Source organism: Branchiostoma floridae, chromosome 5, assembly GCF_000003815.2.
Source record: "Branchiostoma floridae strain S238N-H82 chromosome 5, Bfl_VNyyK, whole genome shotgun sequence".
In the NCBI taxonomy this organism is placed as follows: domain Eukaryota; kingdom Metazoa; phylum Chordata; class Leptocardii; order Amphioxiformes; family Branchiostomatidae; genus Branchiostoma; species Branchiostoma floridae.
Window position 1 is genome coordinate 9,446,352 of NC_049983.1, and position 16,768 is coordinate 9,463,119.

The 16,768-nt window shown below is 40.5% G+C and overlaps 1 protein-coding gene across 1 annotated transcript in view; it reads left to right on the forward strand.

Annotated features, from left to right (window-relative positions):
- The window catches only part of LOC118416143 (synaptotagmin-9-like), a 69,600-nt gene extending 61,181 nt beyond the window's left edge, over window positions 1-8,419 (forward strand). The window contains exon 9 of the mRNA XM_035821220.1: window positions 6,568-8,419. Coding sequence (XP_035677113.1) covers window positions 6,568-6,642 — 75 coding nt within the window. The 3' untranslated portion in view covers window positions 6,643-8,419. The remainder of the gene's footprint in view (window positions 1-6,567) is intronic.
- The last annotated feature ends 8,349 nt before the right edge of the window (window positions 8,420-16,768 follow it).

Below are 16,768 nucleotides of genomic sequence, written 5' to 3' on the forward strand. Positions count from 1 at the left end.
GATTCTTTAACAAATGTATATTTAACAAAACATCTGTCTACGGTACATTGTAACTTTTGATGAGATAGAGGACATATGTTACCTTCATAAAGGTAAATGTATCCCCAATAAATGGTTAGACCAATTTGGCCATAAATGCATTATCTCTTTGTAAAAACAGCAAACAGATTGCAAACACTGTCCATGTGCGTGTGGTAAGTGCTACAAGATGAACGATTTCTCTAATCTAAAAGGCACTTAGCTCTGTAACTGCCCCTTTGATAAAGTGATAATTTTTCATCAACTGCACCTGACTGTGCCTCCCTGATAGCCATTTGCAATGCCAAGAGGACAGGCATTAATGGAGTTAGGTTCAAAATTGGATAATATGGAGGACGACCACTTGTAAGTAAAAAGACATTAAGCCTGTTAGTTTCTCGGACAGGAAAAACTTGTTTCGGAAGTCCGCAAGGCCGGGCTTGGCAATGAATGTTTCATGAGCTAGCGTCTGAGGTTAGCAAAGTGGAAAGTCTGATTTCCTGTTGACGGTTTTCGGAGGGAATTCTAAAAGGCGCAAATTTGTGAGATTTTTTAAAGACGCAGCAGTCCTAAAGGCTTCAGTTTTGTAACAGTAAATAAGTGTTAGTGTGAGATTGGGGATGCTCTCTGTTTAAAGTAGCTGAACAAGGTGTGCTAATGCACCTTGCAGAGTGAGGAATCACGAGTTGACGTGAATTCTAAAACGTGCAAATTTGTGAGGTTTTTAGGTGCATCAGTCCTACAGGCTCGAGTTTCGTAACTGTAAAATGTTGGTGTGAGATCGTAGGATGCTGTATGTTAGCTGTAGTTGTGAGCGGGATTTGTTTATGCACCTTGCAGACTGGGGGATCATGGGTTGTCCGCGAGATAGTTGCGCAGCGCCTCTTGACAATAGCGCCGGCTGCTGTATCGAACGCTCTCCACCGCGGTGCCGTGCATACGCAAAGCATCCCTCTCTTTGCGCGCACCACCTAATGATTACTGCTCTGTCGGAGAAGGCCAGATCAAAGTATCAGTGCAACACTGTGACATCCAAAAGCCATTTGGTGCCACCTTATCTCTCGGAAAGCAATCAAAAGTCAGATTAAAAATTCATAGTTCGCCAGTGTATGTCCCAGCATCAGCAGTGGGAGAAAGGTCAGGCGATATCAGCGGGGATTTGGATTTGGGAGAGTGAGAGGGCTTTAGCTTGGGTTTAATGGCTTGTGTGTTTTGCCCCGCAAGGGCATCATCTGCAGGGGGGGTCAGGTCTCGGGTCTTGCTACAGGTCCCTCGTTGCAAATATCCGTCTATTTCTGATCGGTATCGGAGATTTCTGTAATGAACAAAGGATTCCATACCCGTGGCTTTGTAAAGACATCTTGCTTTATCATGGGACCCAGTCGTATTCACTGGAGAAGAGACAGCGAAGGCAGAACCTCAGCGGGCACATTTCATGCCTCATTCTCCCGCCGTGTCGAAAATACGCCGATCTCCGGTGACAATCTATCGATTGGCGTGGAGGTAGACAAGATTATCATATTTTGAGACAGCGCAATCTGGGCTATCTCGGAGAGATATATTTGTCGGCACGTTTTTGTTGGACGTAATTCAGGCAGTCTACCCCACAGCCAGAATGCCAGATATGGCCATCTTCCTGGCTCCAGAAATCTGCGATCAATTACTGGTGCGGGGCATCTGCTGTGCACTCTGGACGAGGTTTCGGACCTCTCAGGTCAGAAGTCCTGATCCCTTCCCCGGCGGTTGATGCTGTCATCATCCTTATGAAGCAGAAAAGCTTGTCAGGAGGTCCTAAGAAAGAGATACGGATGGAAATGAGCACAAAACCGAAGTTTGTTTCTTCAGTAGGAAGCTATGAGCGCACCTGTTCTACACCAAATGGGAAAGTTTTCCTGTTGCAAAGAACAGGTGTAGTCAAGATGTTGTGTCTATTAACTTGGGATTTGGAGATGAGTATTTCAGGTATTCCCTTCTGGGTGACACCAAAGATCATCCAGGTCATCCCTGTACCTTGTACCTTGCACGTCATGTCTTGAACAACTTCTTATCTTGCATCTTTTAAATGTTTTTGATATATGCAACGATTTGCAATGTGTCCAGCTCAATTTAATATGGTATATGAAGTTTGCTCATGATTTCTGCAACTGCTATATGTAACCACAAATTTCTCTCAAAAACCTACTGTTTTTGAGCAAGAGTCTTTCTTGTTTTTTGACCAATTAAAAGAACCTGCACCAATATTTTAACGTTAATCCTTCAAAAATATCATGCAGGAATTGTTTTATGACTATACTCTACATGAGAGTCTGCCAAGGTTTTGTAGAAAGTGTTTGCATTGTTATATTCAACTTTGTATCGTCTGACAGAATGTCAAAGTTGTTAAGTTTAATATATAACTCGGCCCCTTAGTGCTTTACATCCCAAATACATATTTAACAGCCACACCCCCATCAGAAGCATTACCTTCTAGTTGCATCAAGGTTGCCTCCAGGTCCCATCCCTCTCTCAATGAAAATTTGCTTCTTGAGATGCAAAAACCCTGTCTGTCAAAAAATTGAACTTCATCACATGAAATCAATGAAAATATATATTCTTAGTATGATCAAAAATTGACCACATAGGCTCTTAAACAATAAGTGGGACAAAAAAAATTACAGCTGGAGACAGTCCTACTTTTTCACCTGCAACAGTTTGAAACTGAAAACTCTGACAATCAGATGATTTAAACTAGATGACCTTGGGGAGGTCACCGAGATTCTTTCCCTGCAGGGGGTCTGTCTCAGGATCCGACTTCCTTGTGGACGAGATGTGCCGACCTCACCTCACCCTTTCCTGTTGACAGAAAACGCTGGCATCCCGACCAGATATCTCGGAGTGCCACATATTGTCACAACATTGGTCCATGTAGCATGGTGTCATCACAGACCACTTAACCCGTTTTCTTTTGCTTCCTGAAGTTCGTGACCCGTCGGGTCCCTGTCCCTTGTTCGATCGCATCCTGAACTGTCGCCACGTTGAGTGACAATGACAGAGATAAAATGGATTTGTCTAAAAACAGTAGGCACTGTCTGCCAAGCTCAACTTTCCTAAAATAGTGAGGGCGGCACCGTAGAAATGAGGGCGGCGGTGTAGAAAGCATTCTCGCCTTTACGATAGATGGATTTGAACAGTGGTTCCAATTTTGCAGGATATGTCTCATCACTTGCAATGAAACTCTTGTACTGAAAGATCGGACGTACGGCCCCTTATATGTCCCTTAGAACGACTCTTAAATTCCGTAAGATTCTAAAACGAGCGTTCGAACTTGTTAACCACGCCGCGTAATTCGTTTAATGACCTTGTGGTGTAATGACTACGCTCTCTGTGTTGAGCAGGTGCCAGTGACACTTGTCAGAGTGTAGCGGCAGAAAGCGCCAGTCCCCAGCCCATGACCCTGTGATGGCACAGATAGCATCCCGCTGGCATCCCTAAATTGCGACTGTCTGCCCCTGTAATGACGCCAGGGGAGTCACCAAGGCGTCCTCAGTGACCCTTGGCAACCAGGCAGGATAGAAGAGTTCCCTGATTGTCAAAACAAATACTTCTAACCAAGTAGAATTAGATCAAGGTGTCAGTCAGAGGGAAAGCAGTGGGGATAAGTATTTTATCGTACTGTATCATGGAAGTAGCTGGGGAGACATCTACAGTAGAATTCCTGCTGTGGTAAAACAACAAAGATTTTGGCTTGGACAAAATGTCTCCACTGATCTTGCCTGTGATTCATGTTAAATTTAGTAGCCAGGGTAACGTTAGTAGAGTTAGGCTGGAAAGGAAAGCTTCTAAATGAATGCCATCCTAACTTTACCTTTTATCCATTTCTTTCGTTCTGTACTGTGAATTCCAAAAAGAGGGACAGAGACAAAAGAGGAGAATGAAGATAATTTATAAGTCTGTAAATGTTCTGTCAGTCCAAAAAAGTTTGACTCACATGCACAAAGGGTTTTATATATGCCATGAGAAATTATCCCCACCAACATGTAATTGATAGACTGTAGTTTTTATGTCCTAGGATGTTGTGGGAGTTTCAGTGTCAAGGTATGAAATGAAAAATGATCTTATCTTTCCATAAAGATAGTAGGAAACAAATTTACACAAAACATTGCACATTACTGATACTGATAACACAACACATGAATCAAAAGTTCATGTTGAATGATGCACATACAGGTCCTGCAGATGATTTGAGTTCACAACTATAAAATATAATGCAGGAGCCATTCCTGCATCCCAGGATGGAAATTTACTTATATGGATGGGAAAGAAAATTTCACCAAGTACTCTGTCCAAAAAAAGTCATGAGATGAAATTGATGAAAATCTATTTATCAAATTTCAACAACATGGCATCCCAAACAATTAGTGGGTTAGAAAATAATGCAAAGTTGGAAACAGCCCTGAAATATATATTTTTCTTTCTTTTATGTCTTTTTCTGTACCAAAAACAATGATAGTGGGTAACACTCGCTAGATTATTGTTGTTATCAGTGAGACCACTTGAAAAGTTAACTCCAGGACCTTATCTAACATCAGCTTGAGGAAAAGTTATCAGTAGGCGATACGGCATGTATCGTAGATGTACATCATGGTAATACCAAGCCATCCTACATCAATCTTAAGAAGACATATATACGTTATCACTCTGCATATCAACATCGATTTAAATGAAGAGATTTTCGTATCATATTTTCTGGTGTGACTGTCACCTGCGCCAAATGATGTCTGCATGAATTTTAGAAAGATATACATGACTTTTTCTTAGTAAACTTAGAAGCGATGAGACTTTTAGGAATACACTTTGTTTTTTGCTGTGATGAGATGAGCGACTGCTGTTGCTATGACAACGATAAGTAATTGTTTACCCGGTTTACCATGGCAACTAAATACTTCTCATTAGCCTAATTTCCTCAGAAAAGGGACGACTTGGTGGCACCTGTTGGATTTGGGTGTCAATCCACTGTAATCCCTCCCATGGAAAAGATGTGTTTTGGCCAGAGGTTTGGTGATTCACGAGCCTTTCACATGGCAAATGGGGGCATCATGAGGTATCAATGGGGGTATTAGAGGATTTTAATTACTCGCAGGTCACTAGGTTTTCTGTGGGACTTTCCCCCTGTGAGATTTGTGTGTCCCCCAGAGGTTTGCTAGTGTGTTCTGTAGGCTTAAGATATGGGATACTACTGTGTGGTACATCCCAGTGGGTACTTACTTCCTGTGCAATGTTTCTGATAATATCTCCTAACAGTTGGACACTCAACTTTTCTTCTTTAGTTTTTCTATTGAGAAGACAAGAAAAGGAAAATCCCCAAGGAAGGCCATTTAAAAACACATATAGCATTAGAAGTATCTATTTGTGATTCAAATGGCACTGTGATAGCTTCTTGAATCTTGGAAGTCATCGAAACATGGTGACTTTTATAAGGCCTTTTATTAAGATTTAGAACTTTTAATTATTGTATTTCAAAGCAGGTGGAAGACAAAATACATTTTATTTCTAACTGGCCCTCTAATGACCAGGAAGAAAATAGCTATTTGAAGAGGCCTGCAAAACCGCCCAAAAAATTTCAACTGTGTACTGGTGAAAGAAAACCCTGTTAACTTCACCAAACCCACTCATTACAGAAGAAGTGGGACACTTCATCTTCCATTGCTTCCAAGAAGGAAGTCAGACCCAAATAGCTTGGATTGTGCCTCTCAGCAGTGACCACATTAGCGTCATCGCTGGTTCCCACTTGTCACCATTGTTATCTATACTAAAGTCGTTTATTTTCCATATACTGTATGTTCCATGATACAATTAGCCTTCGGGCAAGAACTTGCAACAAAAGTCTCTCATTATAAAAGATGGTCACTTCTACAGTCTCAACATAAAAAATAGCCTGGTAACCATGCCATCCTGACCTTCCTTCTATCTGTTTGAGGAGTATACATGTCGCTCGTCTGCCCAGTTCATTAGCTTACGCAAGGGAATTTTATGTGGTAGGCGACGATAACTCAAAGACCAGCTAAAAAGACAGGATGCCAGAAACATAACTGTACTTACCATGACTGGGCCTGGGAAAACAAGCCCATAAGTGGAAAATGGTTACCAGGCTACATACAAGAGGACATGACTTTGACTTTGACTGCTGTGCATCCAGTACAAAGGATATCAGCCATATAGACCATACTGTTTAATATTAGCCATCTCATTTCCTCTCACTTTCTGAGACCCAAGTGCCTTCCTAGCCTCCATTCATGAAATTCTACTAGACAGCTGTAGATGAAAACTTTGCATCCAGAGAGGGATGCTGTGTTCTATTCTTGTTTGCTAATTTTCTGTGGCATGTCTAACTTCTTCTCATTCTCCCTTCTGTAGCTGAAACATGCCATCTGCCTCCATCAGTTTGAACACCTTGCTTCCTGTGTTGTCGATTGCATGTGTTGTGTTGTATCTGGATGTGTTGTTGATTCTATGTGTGGTGTTGTATTCGAATGTGTTTGTGTGTTTACAAATGATGTCCTTCATCACTAGGTTGTGTCGGTGAGCAGTCGCAAGGCGGGTTGCCAGGCAAAGGTACGGATTATTGGCGGTGTGCCCATATCGTAGGAGAGCTCGCGATACCGCCAGGTTCTGACGGGGGTGCCTCGCATCTTACAACATCTGCCTACAGTGACCAGAGGAAAATTTATTCATGAATCATCTTTAACTAATCTTGATTTGAAATTTCTGAAAGTTTTGATAATAAACTGTGTGTTACAACTTGGGAGGCTGTAAATTTAAGATTTCTGCCTTGGATCAAAAACAGCAAAGTCACTTTGGGTTGTAACGTTAGATTTTGAATCAAAGAAAAAAATTATTGTAGAGTTGTCAATTCCATCTTTTCTTGACAATGAAGATGTTGATGTTGATGAAATTTTCTGTATATATCTATTACCATGTGACATAAGAAAAAGACTTCTGGGTGACATTTCAATGTTTATTTCACAATTCATATCAACTCCGATTTTAAAGTAATTGTCACACTTTGGGACAACATTTTTTTACTATTGAGAATTCCAAAGTGAGCATGTTGCAATCAAAGATAGATCTTGCATCATAAAAGAGTTTTGTCAATGTTCTTCATGTTGACTACATAAAACACATGATGTAATACATAGGCCACCTCCGTAGTAATGAATTCTCAACTATACAGTGCCACACAAAAATCAAGTTAACTTTTCTACCATTTGCAATAAAGTTACAGATAGAATTGTAACGATGGCGATGTTGCAAATCTGGAGTGTTACGTTGCGTTCGTTGTCACGATAAGATAGATCGGAAAGTATATAATGAGCGCGGCACGATCCGTGCTCTCACTGACGCAGGCTTTTTTAGGGCATGGCCAGTGGTGTGAAGATGTTATCTGTGCCATTGGCGCCATAGGTTATTACATTTAATCTGGCAGCACTATTTTGTACATAAACTTGCTATTGATTCTGAACCATAAAATGTAAGGAAAGAAGCTTACACTGCAAAAAAGGACCACAACTTCAGAGTGATGTTTACTAACTCATTCTACCACTATGGTAAATTTTATCATGTATTGCCTGTAAGATTGCCAAATTTACAGCACTGTACACAACGGTGTAAGCTTTCGAATTTATCAAATCATTTTGTACTGATAACGATATTTGCAGTTGATGACTTTGAAGTAAGAAATCTTGTATTCTTATAAACTAATATTTCTTGATTTTTTATGTATATATGTGCACAGAAATCAAGTACAAAGTCTCAAGTCTCTCAAGTACAAATGATGAAAATGCAGTATTCTGAATATTAAGTTTGTACCAATGAAGATATTTGCTGTGGATGTTTTTAAGGAAAAAAGTCTTGTATTTTTATAAGCTTTGGTATATGCACAGAAAGCAAGTAGAAATGATGAAATACTCTAAATTTCATCAAATTATTTGTTTAAAATCATCAAAGTATTTGTAGTGATAGAGATATTAGCTGTTGCCGTTTACAAGGTAGGAATCTTGTACATGTATTTTAATACACATATACTTCTTGTTTTTTAAATCTGTACATGTATATGCACAGAAAACAAGCACTGATATAAGAATGCACATAATACCTCGTACTTTGTCTCAAAATTTCTAAATTAAAAAAACTAAAAAAACTAAATCTGTCAAATTATTTTGCACCAATAGCAATATTAGCATTTAATATTTAAGGTGAAATCTTGTATTTTCATAAATTCATTCTTCTTTTTTTTTTATATGTACATGTATATGAACAGAAAATATGATGGGAATGCAGTACTTTGTATGCCACTCAAGTTCTGACAGATGTCAGTTTTTATCAGGGCCGATCTGACAATAAAGCCTGTACAAATGGATATGAAGAATCGTGTCTAGTCCCATGTATGTCTGATGTGATAGATATGTGTCTATTTAATTGCGTGGATGTTCACACATTAATGATGATCTGAGAGGGAATTATCGTGGATGTCATCTAAGGTCGTGACAGAATATGACACTTTAGGGAGCCGGCGCACACTTTCCCCGATAAAGGGTAATGAAATCTGCCATTTTTTACCGGACAACGGGAGAAAAACTCGTGTCCGGGAGCAAATTTTGATGTGAGTGACTCCCAATTTCGTCGGGAAATTGAGATTAATGAAATGACCACTTGTAACTAAGGCACAAGGTGTCAGGACCTTTCGCTTTGATCTACAAACAAATTGAGTTTTTCAATCATTTTCATTTCAGTGAAATAAATCAGTACTATGACATTGAAGGACAAGATTGGTGCTTTCAAGGTCAATACTGAAGGACAGAAATGCTTCATCTGAAATTACTTTATATATTGATAAATTTTCATAAGATGAATTATGTTTTTTCCACTGATGACACATATCAGTACACTAAGTTTTCTTTTGACAGTTTTCAAGTTTTTAAGTTCGTATAAAGGCTTTTCATACCTCCTAAGTAACTTGATCACAAAGTGTGCAAAACAGACCAGTCTCTATTAATACATGTTAGGAGTTATGTGTATTATATTTGTTTGGTAGTGTTGATTTCACAATAACTGGTATAAGAACTTCAATGCTAGTCATGACTTTTTTTTCTCGAAAAGCAGATTGTAAAAATTGAGCATCTTTTGGAGTTGATTCAATTTGAACTAAACGTGATGTGCTTTGATTGACTTGACTTTTCTCCAATTCAAGTTGAACTGTGTTAAAATGTTACAAAGTACAGGAAAGTCTGATAATTAGTCATTTTTAAAGGCTAGGTGACCACATCACTTACAATACTAGCACCAGCTCCGGTACATGCATTGTTTATCTGGATTTTCCAACAGTGGATGTTGCAACCAACACAGTTACTGTCCTTTTGGAAGGATTTCAGTCTTCAACTCCGTTCTAATGAGAAAGTAAACAACAGGCTTTAAGAAATAACTTCTCAGGGGGTACCAAGAGTCATGGAAATGTAAAGAATGCATGTAATTGGTCGGGGGCAATGTTCCCACCTTAGAGTAGCAATTTATCACTGATGCCATCAAAGGTCGCCCAGGTACTGACAGCTTAGCAAGGTCTTAACAAACTCTTCAGGAGGAGAACAAATTCTTCCTAGGGGAGGGCTAACAATTGACCCAAATTGCAACTAATTTCAGCCGCATTTCCTGGCTAATGTAGGGAGAGAGTGATACGTTCTTAATCCAAAGTATGCACTTTGTTTCGGAGGAGACTGGAACTCACTCTCCTTAAAAGCAGGGGAAGATTAGTATTATCAGCTTGTTATCTTTGTTACTCCAGCATCCAATCCTGCACCTAATCCTGGAGAAGGATGTCGGAGAAATGGAGGCAAGGCAGCGTGATTGTCCTGTGAGGTCATTTTCGTAGCAACACAGCTACATTTTGTGCAGCGCAGTGGAGTTAGGGAAGCTGCATGCCCAACATGGGAGGGAAATATTCCTGAGAGAAAGCACAAAGTATGTACAGTAGCAGAAATCATAGCTTGCTATTAGAGTTCAGGAAGAGCAGACATCCAAGTACATTGTAGAAAGTATTTAGAGACGAATTATCTCTATGACGGGACAAGATGCTAAGCTCATTTCCTAACTTTCAAGCAATATTCTTCGTCCATCCTCAACCTCCTTTGTCTCTAAGTAGCAGAATAAACGGCTTACTATTAAAATTTATGACAGTTATACATCCAGGTAAATGTTGTTCAAAAACAATTTATGTCTACAATCGGGAAAAATGCCTATTTCAAAATGCCAAGCTTATTTCCTAACATTTTAAGCAAAATTCGTTGTCTTTCCTTCCCAGTAATGAATTGTTCTAAGCAGTTTTAAAAGTACCAAAAAAAAAAGGAGGACATGTATCATTGGTTGTGGTGAGAGGCAGAACATTGTTTCTGTCAAGTTCACGACTTCAGACAGTCTGCTATAAGTTAAAGCCTGGGTAAAGACCCAAATTTCATGCATGTCTTAACTGTGGGAGTTGCCAATCCCCTACCCCCCTCTGTCCGCTGTCAGGTATGATTAGCATCAACCAGGGCGAGAACCTTATAAAAGTATGTTTCTTTGGTGTACGTTTTGAACGGAGCGCTTAAATTTGTTCATAGAGCCGTGGGCTGTGACGAGTGTTGAGGATGAAAATTCCGAATCGAAAAGTATGGAACAATCTACTGAATTGATGGTAAACAGGACTAAAATTGTTCGCATTCTGACTTCACCCTGCTCCTGAGGTGACTACCAGTGGGGTGTCATACCTCATGCTGCTACTCGCCCAAAAGTTCAACAGTGATACTGGCAACAACAGCGCAGACTGTAATCACCACCACATGGTCAAATTCCTCCGACTTCTCCCTCTGATTCCCCGGCAAAACTCCCGGATCCTACCGTAAACTTGTCGGGCTTTCCGTCTGATTTCCGGCGCGGAGCCCGCTAAGTCTTAAAGCAACAAGAAAGTTGTTCTCAGTTACTCCTGCAGGTATAATCTGATCCTACAAGGCTTTTGACACTTCCTAAGGTTTTAAGTGTGTCCCAACAACATTCCCAGGGTGCTGTTCCCTAACCTTTGACCTCTGGAGTTCTACACAATCCCTTTCTCCACAAGTCAAGGTCGTGAAAGAGAATTTACAGCTTTCTTAGTCATAAAATTACAAAAAAGCGGAAGTTTGAGATGATAAAAAGCGATTCATACAGACTAACTCGATTTGAACCCTATGAGTAATGCATGATGCAGACATCACATACTCGCCCATATAGGAAATGGTAAACTGTTTTGGTGACTTTATTGCCCCTCAGGGTTGCAGTATGACTGGCCCTGGCCGGATTATCCCAAATCCCCCCTTCTCAGCCAATTTGTAAATGATCCTGATGCCGTTGGTCGCTAATTCACCCGCGCTCTCATTACTATTTGGCATCGTTGGGGGATGAAATTACGAGAAATGTGATTTTGATGCCCATCCGCTTTCACTTGTCTACTGTTGTATCCAAATTTTGGGAAATTTGCTGAGTTAAGTCAATAGAGGCTCTGGAGAGGTGCTCGTAACCAGCCCAGACTGTGAGTTTATTTGGTCTCCCAGGAAAACACTAACCTTGGCAATCATTGAATTTTCCCAGCAATAATCAAATAAGTGGAGTTTTCCTCTGCTGTTAATGGAGATAATTATAGAATTTCCATCTTATTTAACCCAAGCTTTTGCCTTAATGGCCTGCTGGGCCCTGCCTTATTTCATTACCCAAATTGTAAGGGTTGGGGAGGGGAGGTCCAGAGAAATGGGAAACATATGAGACTTCTCTGCCACTGTAAGGGGGCAGGTAGTGCCAGATTCCTGTTTTTACATCACATTCCCTGCACCAGTGCCATGCCCCTTTGGGAGGGAGGGACACAAAGTTGAAATGTGTAAATCAAAGCAATCTTGCCTCAATTTACCCTATCTACCCAATTCAATGATAATACTTCTAAGGGTGACTGGGACCAAAATGAGATGACGACCCCTCATTAATTGCCACCAGAGCGCAGCCCATGACAAGTGTCACCCCTGTAAAAGGCTACAGAGGAGGGCTGAGATGAGGGTTAATAGAATGGCAAAAGAGAGATGCTAACTTGGGGGAGGGTTGTGTTGTCTGACTCTGTTGAACCTTGACAGTGCCATGGAAAAGAGACTTACACCTCTGTGGTTCAGGGGTGGGGGGCTGATGTGGTAGAGCACACGACTGCTGCTAGCTGAGTGCTCCAGAGGTTTTACAGAGGTTAAGAATATCACACGCTAATGTAGTAGGCATTGTCCCAAAGCCAAAATTCTCACAAGAAGTTGTCTGAAGTTCTTGTAGAAGGATAAATTTATTTTTTGCTTCTTATTTTCACCATCAGGCCACTAGAAGTTGATTTGTTGGTCCTCAGGTTTTAAGAAAATATTATTGCACCACAAAATCAACAGCGAAACAGATCCAAGAGTTTGAGGGGAAAGTGTGTACCTTGGGTATACACAAATTAGTCATAGATCAGCGCTGTATACAGTTTTCACTTTTGTTCTGTCCCTCTCATTGTTTTGTAGCCCATGTTGTTAATTTTCATTGTAATATTGGTATTTTAAGCTTGTGGAAAAACACATGTTCATCAATTTTATATATTTTATATTATAATTTTTGTCACAGATGGGGTGAATTTTTTTCTGTCCAAACAAGCAAATTTCCATCCTAGTTGGACTGCAAGTTTTCCTATCTGTCCTCTGTCTTTATCTTGACCAGACTTGCTAATGTTAAAACACCTGAGAACCACCTGAAAACCAAGGAAATAAATTGCTGTGGCCTTAGTTGCATTTATCAGAGACTGTACAAATCATGATCCATGTCCATCTATATATCATTGTCAATGTGGGAACCATAGCCCTGTTTTGGCTGGCTGGTGTATTGAGGTAAACCATCTGCACTGTCAGGTGAGTGTGGTCTTTCTGCATAGTTCTGAGACAGGGCACACTCCCGCAGCAGTGGAACTAAGTTGTCTCTGTCATCGCCCGATTACTCCATCCATGGCGTTGTACTGTGATCTTTAGAGTGTAGCAGGATGTGTGCTAGCTACCTGTATCTTTGTAGACCCAACAGAGGCAAACAACATGCAGGTAAAAGGGAGTTGAATGCATGATAGGATGGCAGAAAAGATGCAGAGGCTGGGAATCAAACCCTTTACAATTTCTGACAGTAACTGTGCTGTTTCTGTGAGCTACTGAATGCTGCCATGTCTCATAAAAGCTACCAACAAAAAGTGAGCAAAGATTCCATATTTCTTCATCATCATGTAATTGCAACAAATATTCAACAGAACATAGTAGAGTTATATTCTGCATAGGCTGATTGCAGACCACATGTATCATATCTTATGTCCATTTCATTGTGAACAAGAATTCGTTATAAAGTGGTCTTCTAGAGAAAGAAACTCAGAAAGGTGTCTTCTAAGTTGTCACTTTCGTACAGGGTGGCCATTTTGTAAGTTTGAGCTGTCAGAGTTTCACTTCATCTTTAGAGAATATCTTTCTGCCTTAGATTATTTTGTCTGACAGCTGCTATTAAGCTCCACCAAAGTGCAGGGTTACCTACCCTCCACAGTTCTTAACCTACACTTTCATGCTTTCTTACAGTCTCATCCCATGGTGCTTCACTCCCTGACCCTGACAGCCATGACCTTGGCCCCCCTTCTCCGTATGGTTCCTCGGGCCACATTTTTCCAACATCAAGGTGTCCTTTTGACTCAGGTTAGATAGTTAGTGCCCATTTGTCTCTATAATGACAATGTTGGGATTATCCTCGCTTGTCACAGATACTTCCCTTGGACTCTGTTGCCATGGCAACGATGCCTGGAGGTACGATTTGAAAGCCTTGGCGGCATGATTAGAGAAGGGCCGGTCGGACTTGGGGGTTCAAGGGGCAGTGAGAAGTCTAACATCATCACATTGACAGGAATTCTCTGTCCAGCATCATCAAGTGCATCAAGGTATGGAAGGGTGAGGCAAAAGCTGTGGCCCAGATGTACTAAAAGTACATTCCTAGCAAACCCTACAGTCCTTATGTACTGTAAATGCAGAAATGTTCACGATGGATTTATGTTCACGTTTTTTTGCGAGGCTGCTTCACTGCAAACTCAAAACCACTGTGAACACTATATTTTTCCAAAATTAAATCCTCGTGAACTTAAATGCATTTCCAGTGCCTCAGAATTTTTTTCTGCTTGAAGCAAAAAAGTCTATTTTGGTATCTAAAGATGACCATGAAGTCAAATTATCATTAATTTGTTTAGGAAACTTTTATATTTCAATGATTAATAGAAGAAAAAGTGTTTGCCGAATCTCATAGTTTGGGCTTGATCTCTTTTCTTTGAATTTCTTTGTAAGTGTTTTTATGTGTGCTGTCACAACAGTTCTCCTTGTAATGGGACCCACCAGTACTTTTCCTTTTGAAATGGTTCATGTCACTTCCTCTCCAAATTGGCCTGTGGCCAGTCCAAAGGAGAAGTCAGACTGTTTCTGGTACAGGGAGGTTAGCTTCATCCCTGCTTCTGGGAATGAAACCAAGTCCACCTAATTACTGCAGACCCTGTGGCTCAACTGTTCTTCAGATATCAAGAGTAAAGAAACATACCAACAGATGGTTATACGTGTGTATTTATCTAACGCAAAATGGCTAATTTTCTTACTAATGGCTTTCAGGCGGTAATAGACGGACCATGTTCATTACATTGTATGATTAGGCTGTTCTTTAGATATCAAGAGTAAAGGAACATACCAACAGATGGTTATACATGTGCATTTATCTAACAAAATGCCTATTTTCTTCTCATGGCTTTTGGGTTAGACTATATAGACAGACTGTGTTCATTACATTGTACTTGGACGCAGTGCTTCCGACTGTCTCTACAGCTCCTGAGACGCTGTAGAACCAAATCGCGAGGCTGTTGCCGTTAACAGAAAAAAGACCCTCATCATCTCCGCAATAAGTGGACCAAACCCACCCAATTACGGCGAAGCCACAAGGCTCGCCCGTTTGTGGTGATCCCGTCCCGCACAGACGGGCCCCCCTTCTGCCTGGCTCCATCCTGGTTGGCGGGTAATCCCTGGTAATGGCGTAATGATACATCCTGATCCCCCTCTTCTTCATCAGCATATGCGGCCTGGAAACTCCCGCCAGCCCCACTCGTACGCTGTGCGGGGTCTGTATGACGGCGGGGGCCCTAATCTTGGAGCTTGGGTGCCTTTCTAGGCTTGATGAGGTGGCTTAGTACGTAAGCTCATTGGCTGCGGGACGTCTCTTTCAGTAATACCACACACTGAAACTTCATATATAAATGTCTGTGCCTTTTTCATGACAGATGTCGGAGTAGGAGTTTGTAAATATTAGGATTTTCCGAGGTGGGATGTTATATTGGCACGAAAGCAGTGATAGATGTTAAGAGTTACTGCGATGTTACTACAGGGAAGGAACAAGCCAAGCAGAGAAAAATATCAACATTATTAAAACAAGTAACAGTCTGCTGGACTCGCATTTTTGACGCGTTGCCAAATAATTTGGAGCTGTTGGTGCAGAAATCGTTTGCGAAGGAAAGTCGGTGGAAAACTTGTGCTATAAGTCAGGACGTCCCTCAAGGACACCATGGCTGACTCAAACTTGTTACAGTTGAACATGACCTCACCAAACAGATGATACAGTGTTGAAAATTAATTGCTAGCTTATCTCAGAATCCTAAGTTGAATCGGCACAAATAAAACGTTGTCAGTACCTGTATTAATGGACATGTTTGTTCCAAGGTATTAGTCACAAGTTAGCCAAATGAAATTTTTTTGGGTAAAAATACTAAATATTGGTGTTGTATTTTGTTTATCTGTGTTAAATGATAAATCATTGTAAGTACCAGCATTACACAATATTTGTCCTGGAGAAATGGTTTACGAGCTATGTTTTATGACAAACATACATACTTTTCCTACATATTGGTTTCCTGTTGTTTACCTGACTTTTGTAATGCACCTGCCTTCCTTCCTTCCTTCAATTAAACAGGATTTCCTATTGGTTCAGCTGACAATAAAAATCTTCATAAAAGATAATGCTATCCTACAAATAAGGGTTGTCCCAGAAAACAAAATAGAGGTAAAAATTCAAAACATGCTGTCTGCAGGAAAAAATGAAACCATAGGTGAGGGTGTCTGACTGTTTTAATCTATGGTATATGAAATGAAAATAAGGGTAGGATATGACTATGAAACTGACATATCACATGAACCCACTGTTTTGTTTTTTCAGCAGGCCTAAGTCATTGCAAGGTATGTGACGTTCTACTAGATTGAGCTGGTACATCTGCTCTGCTCTGGAACCAAACTAGAGAGAAATTTTGTCAAATTAAAGAAAAGAAATGAGAACTATACATGTATGTGCCAGCCAGATATCGTGATCCTAACTTTTATCAAGACCTATACAAGTTTCAAGACAATCCATCCAGGCATTTTTAGTTATCGTGTTGACACTCGGACAGATACACGAATGCTGCCAAAACTTAAACTTCCTTGGCAAAGGTAATTAGAGTTGCTATTACATACAGCATGATCCTTCAGATGGATCCTTTTCTATATCATTTGGGTTGACTTCTCAGGATTAGCTGGTACACTGTACTTTGCAGCATTTCCCCTTCCAGAGACAATTTTACAAAGGTTTATGATTTATTCCTAGTGTATGGGATGATTCACAGTGAAAA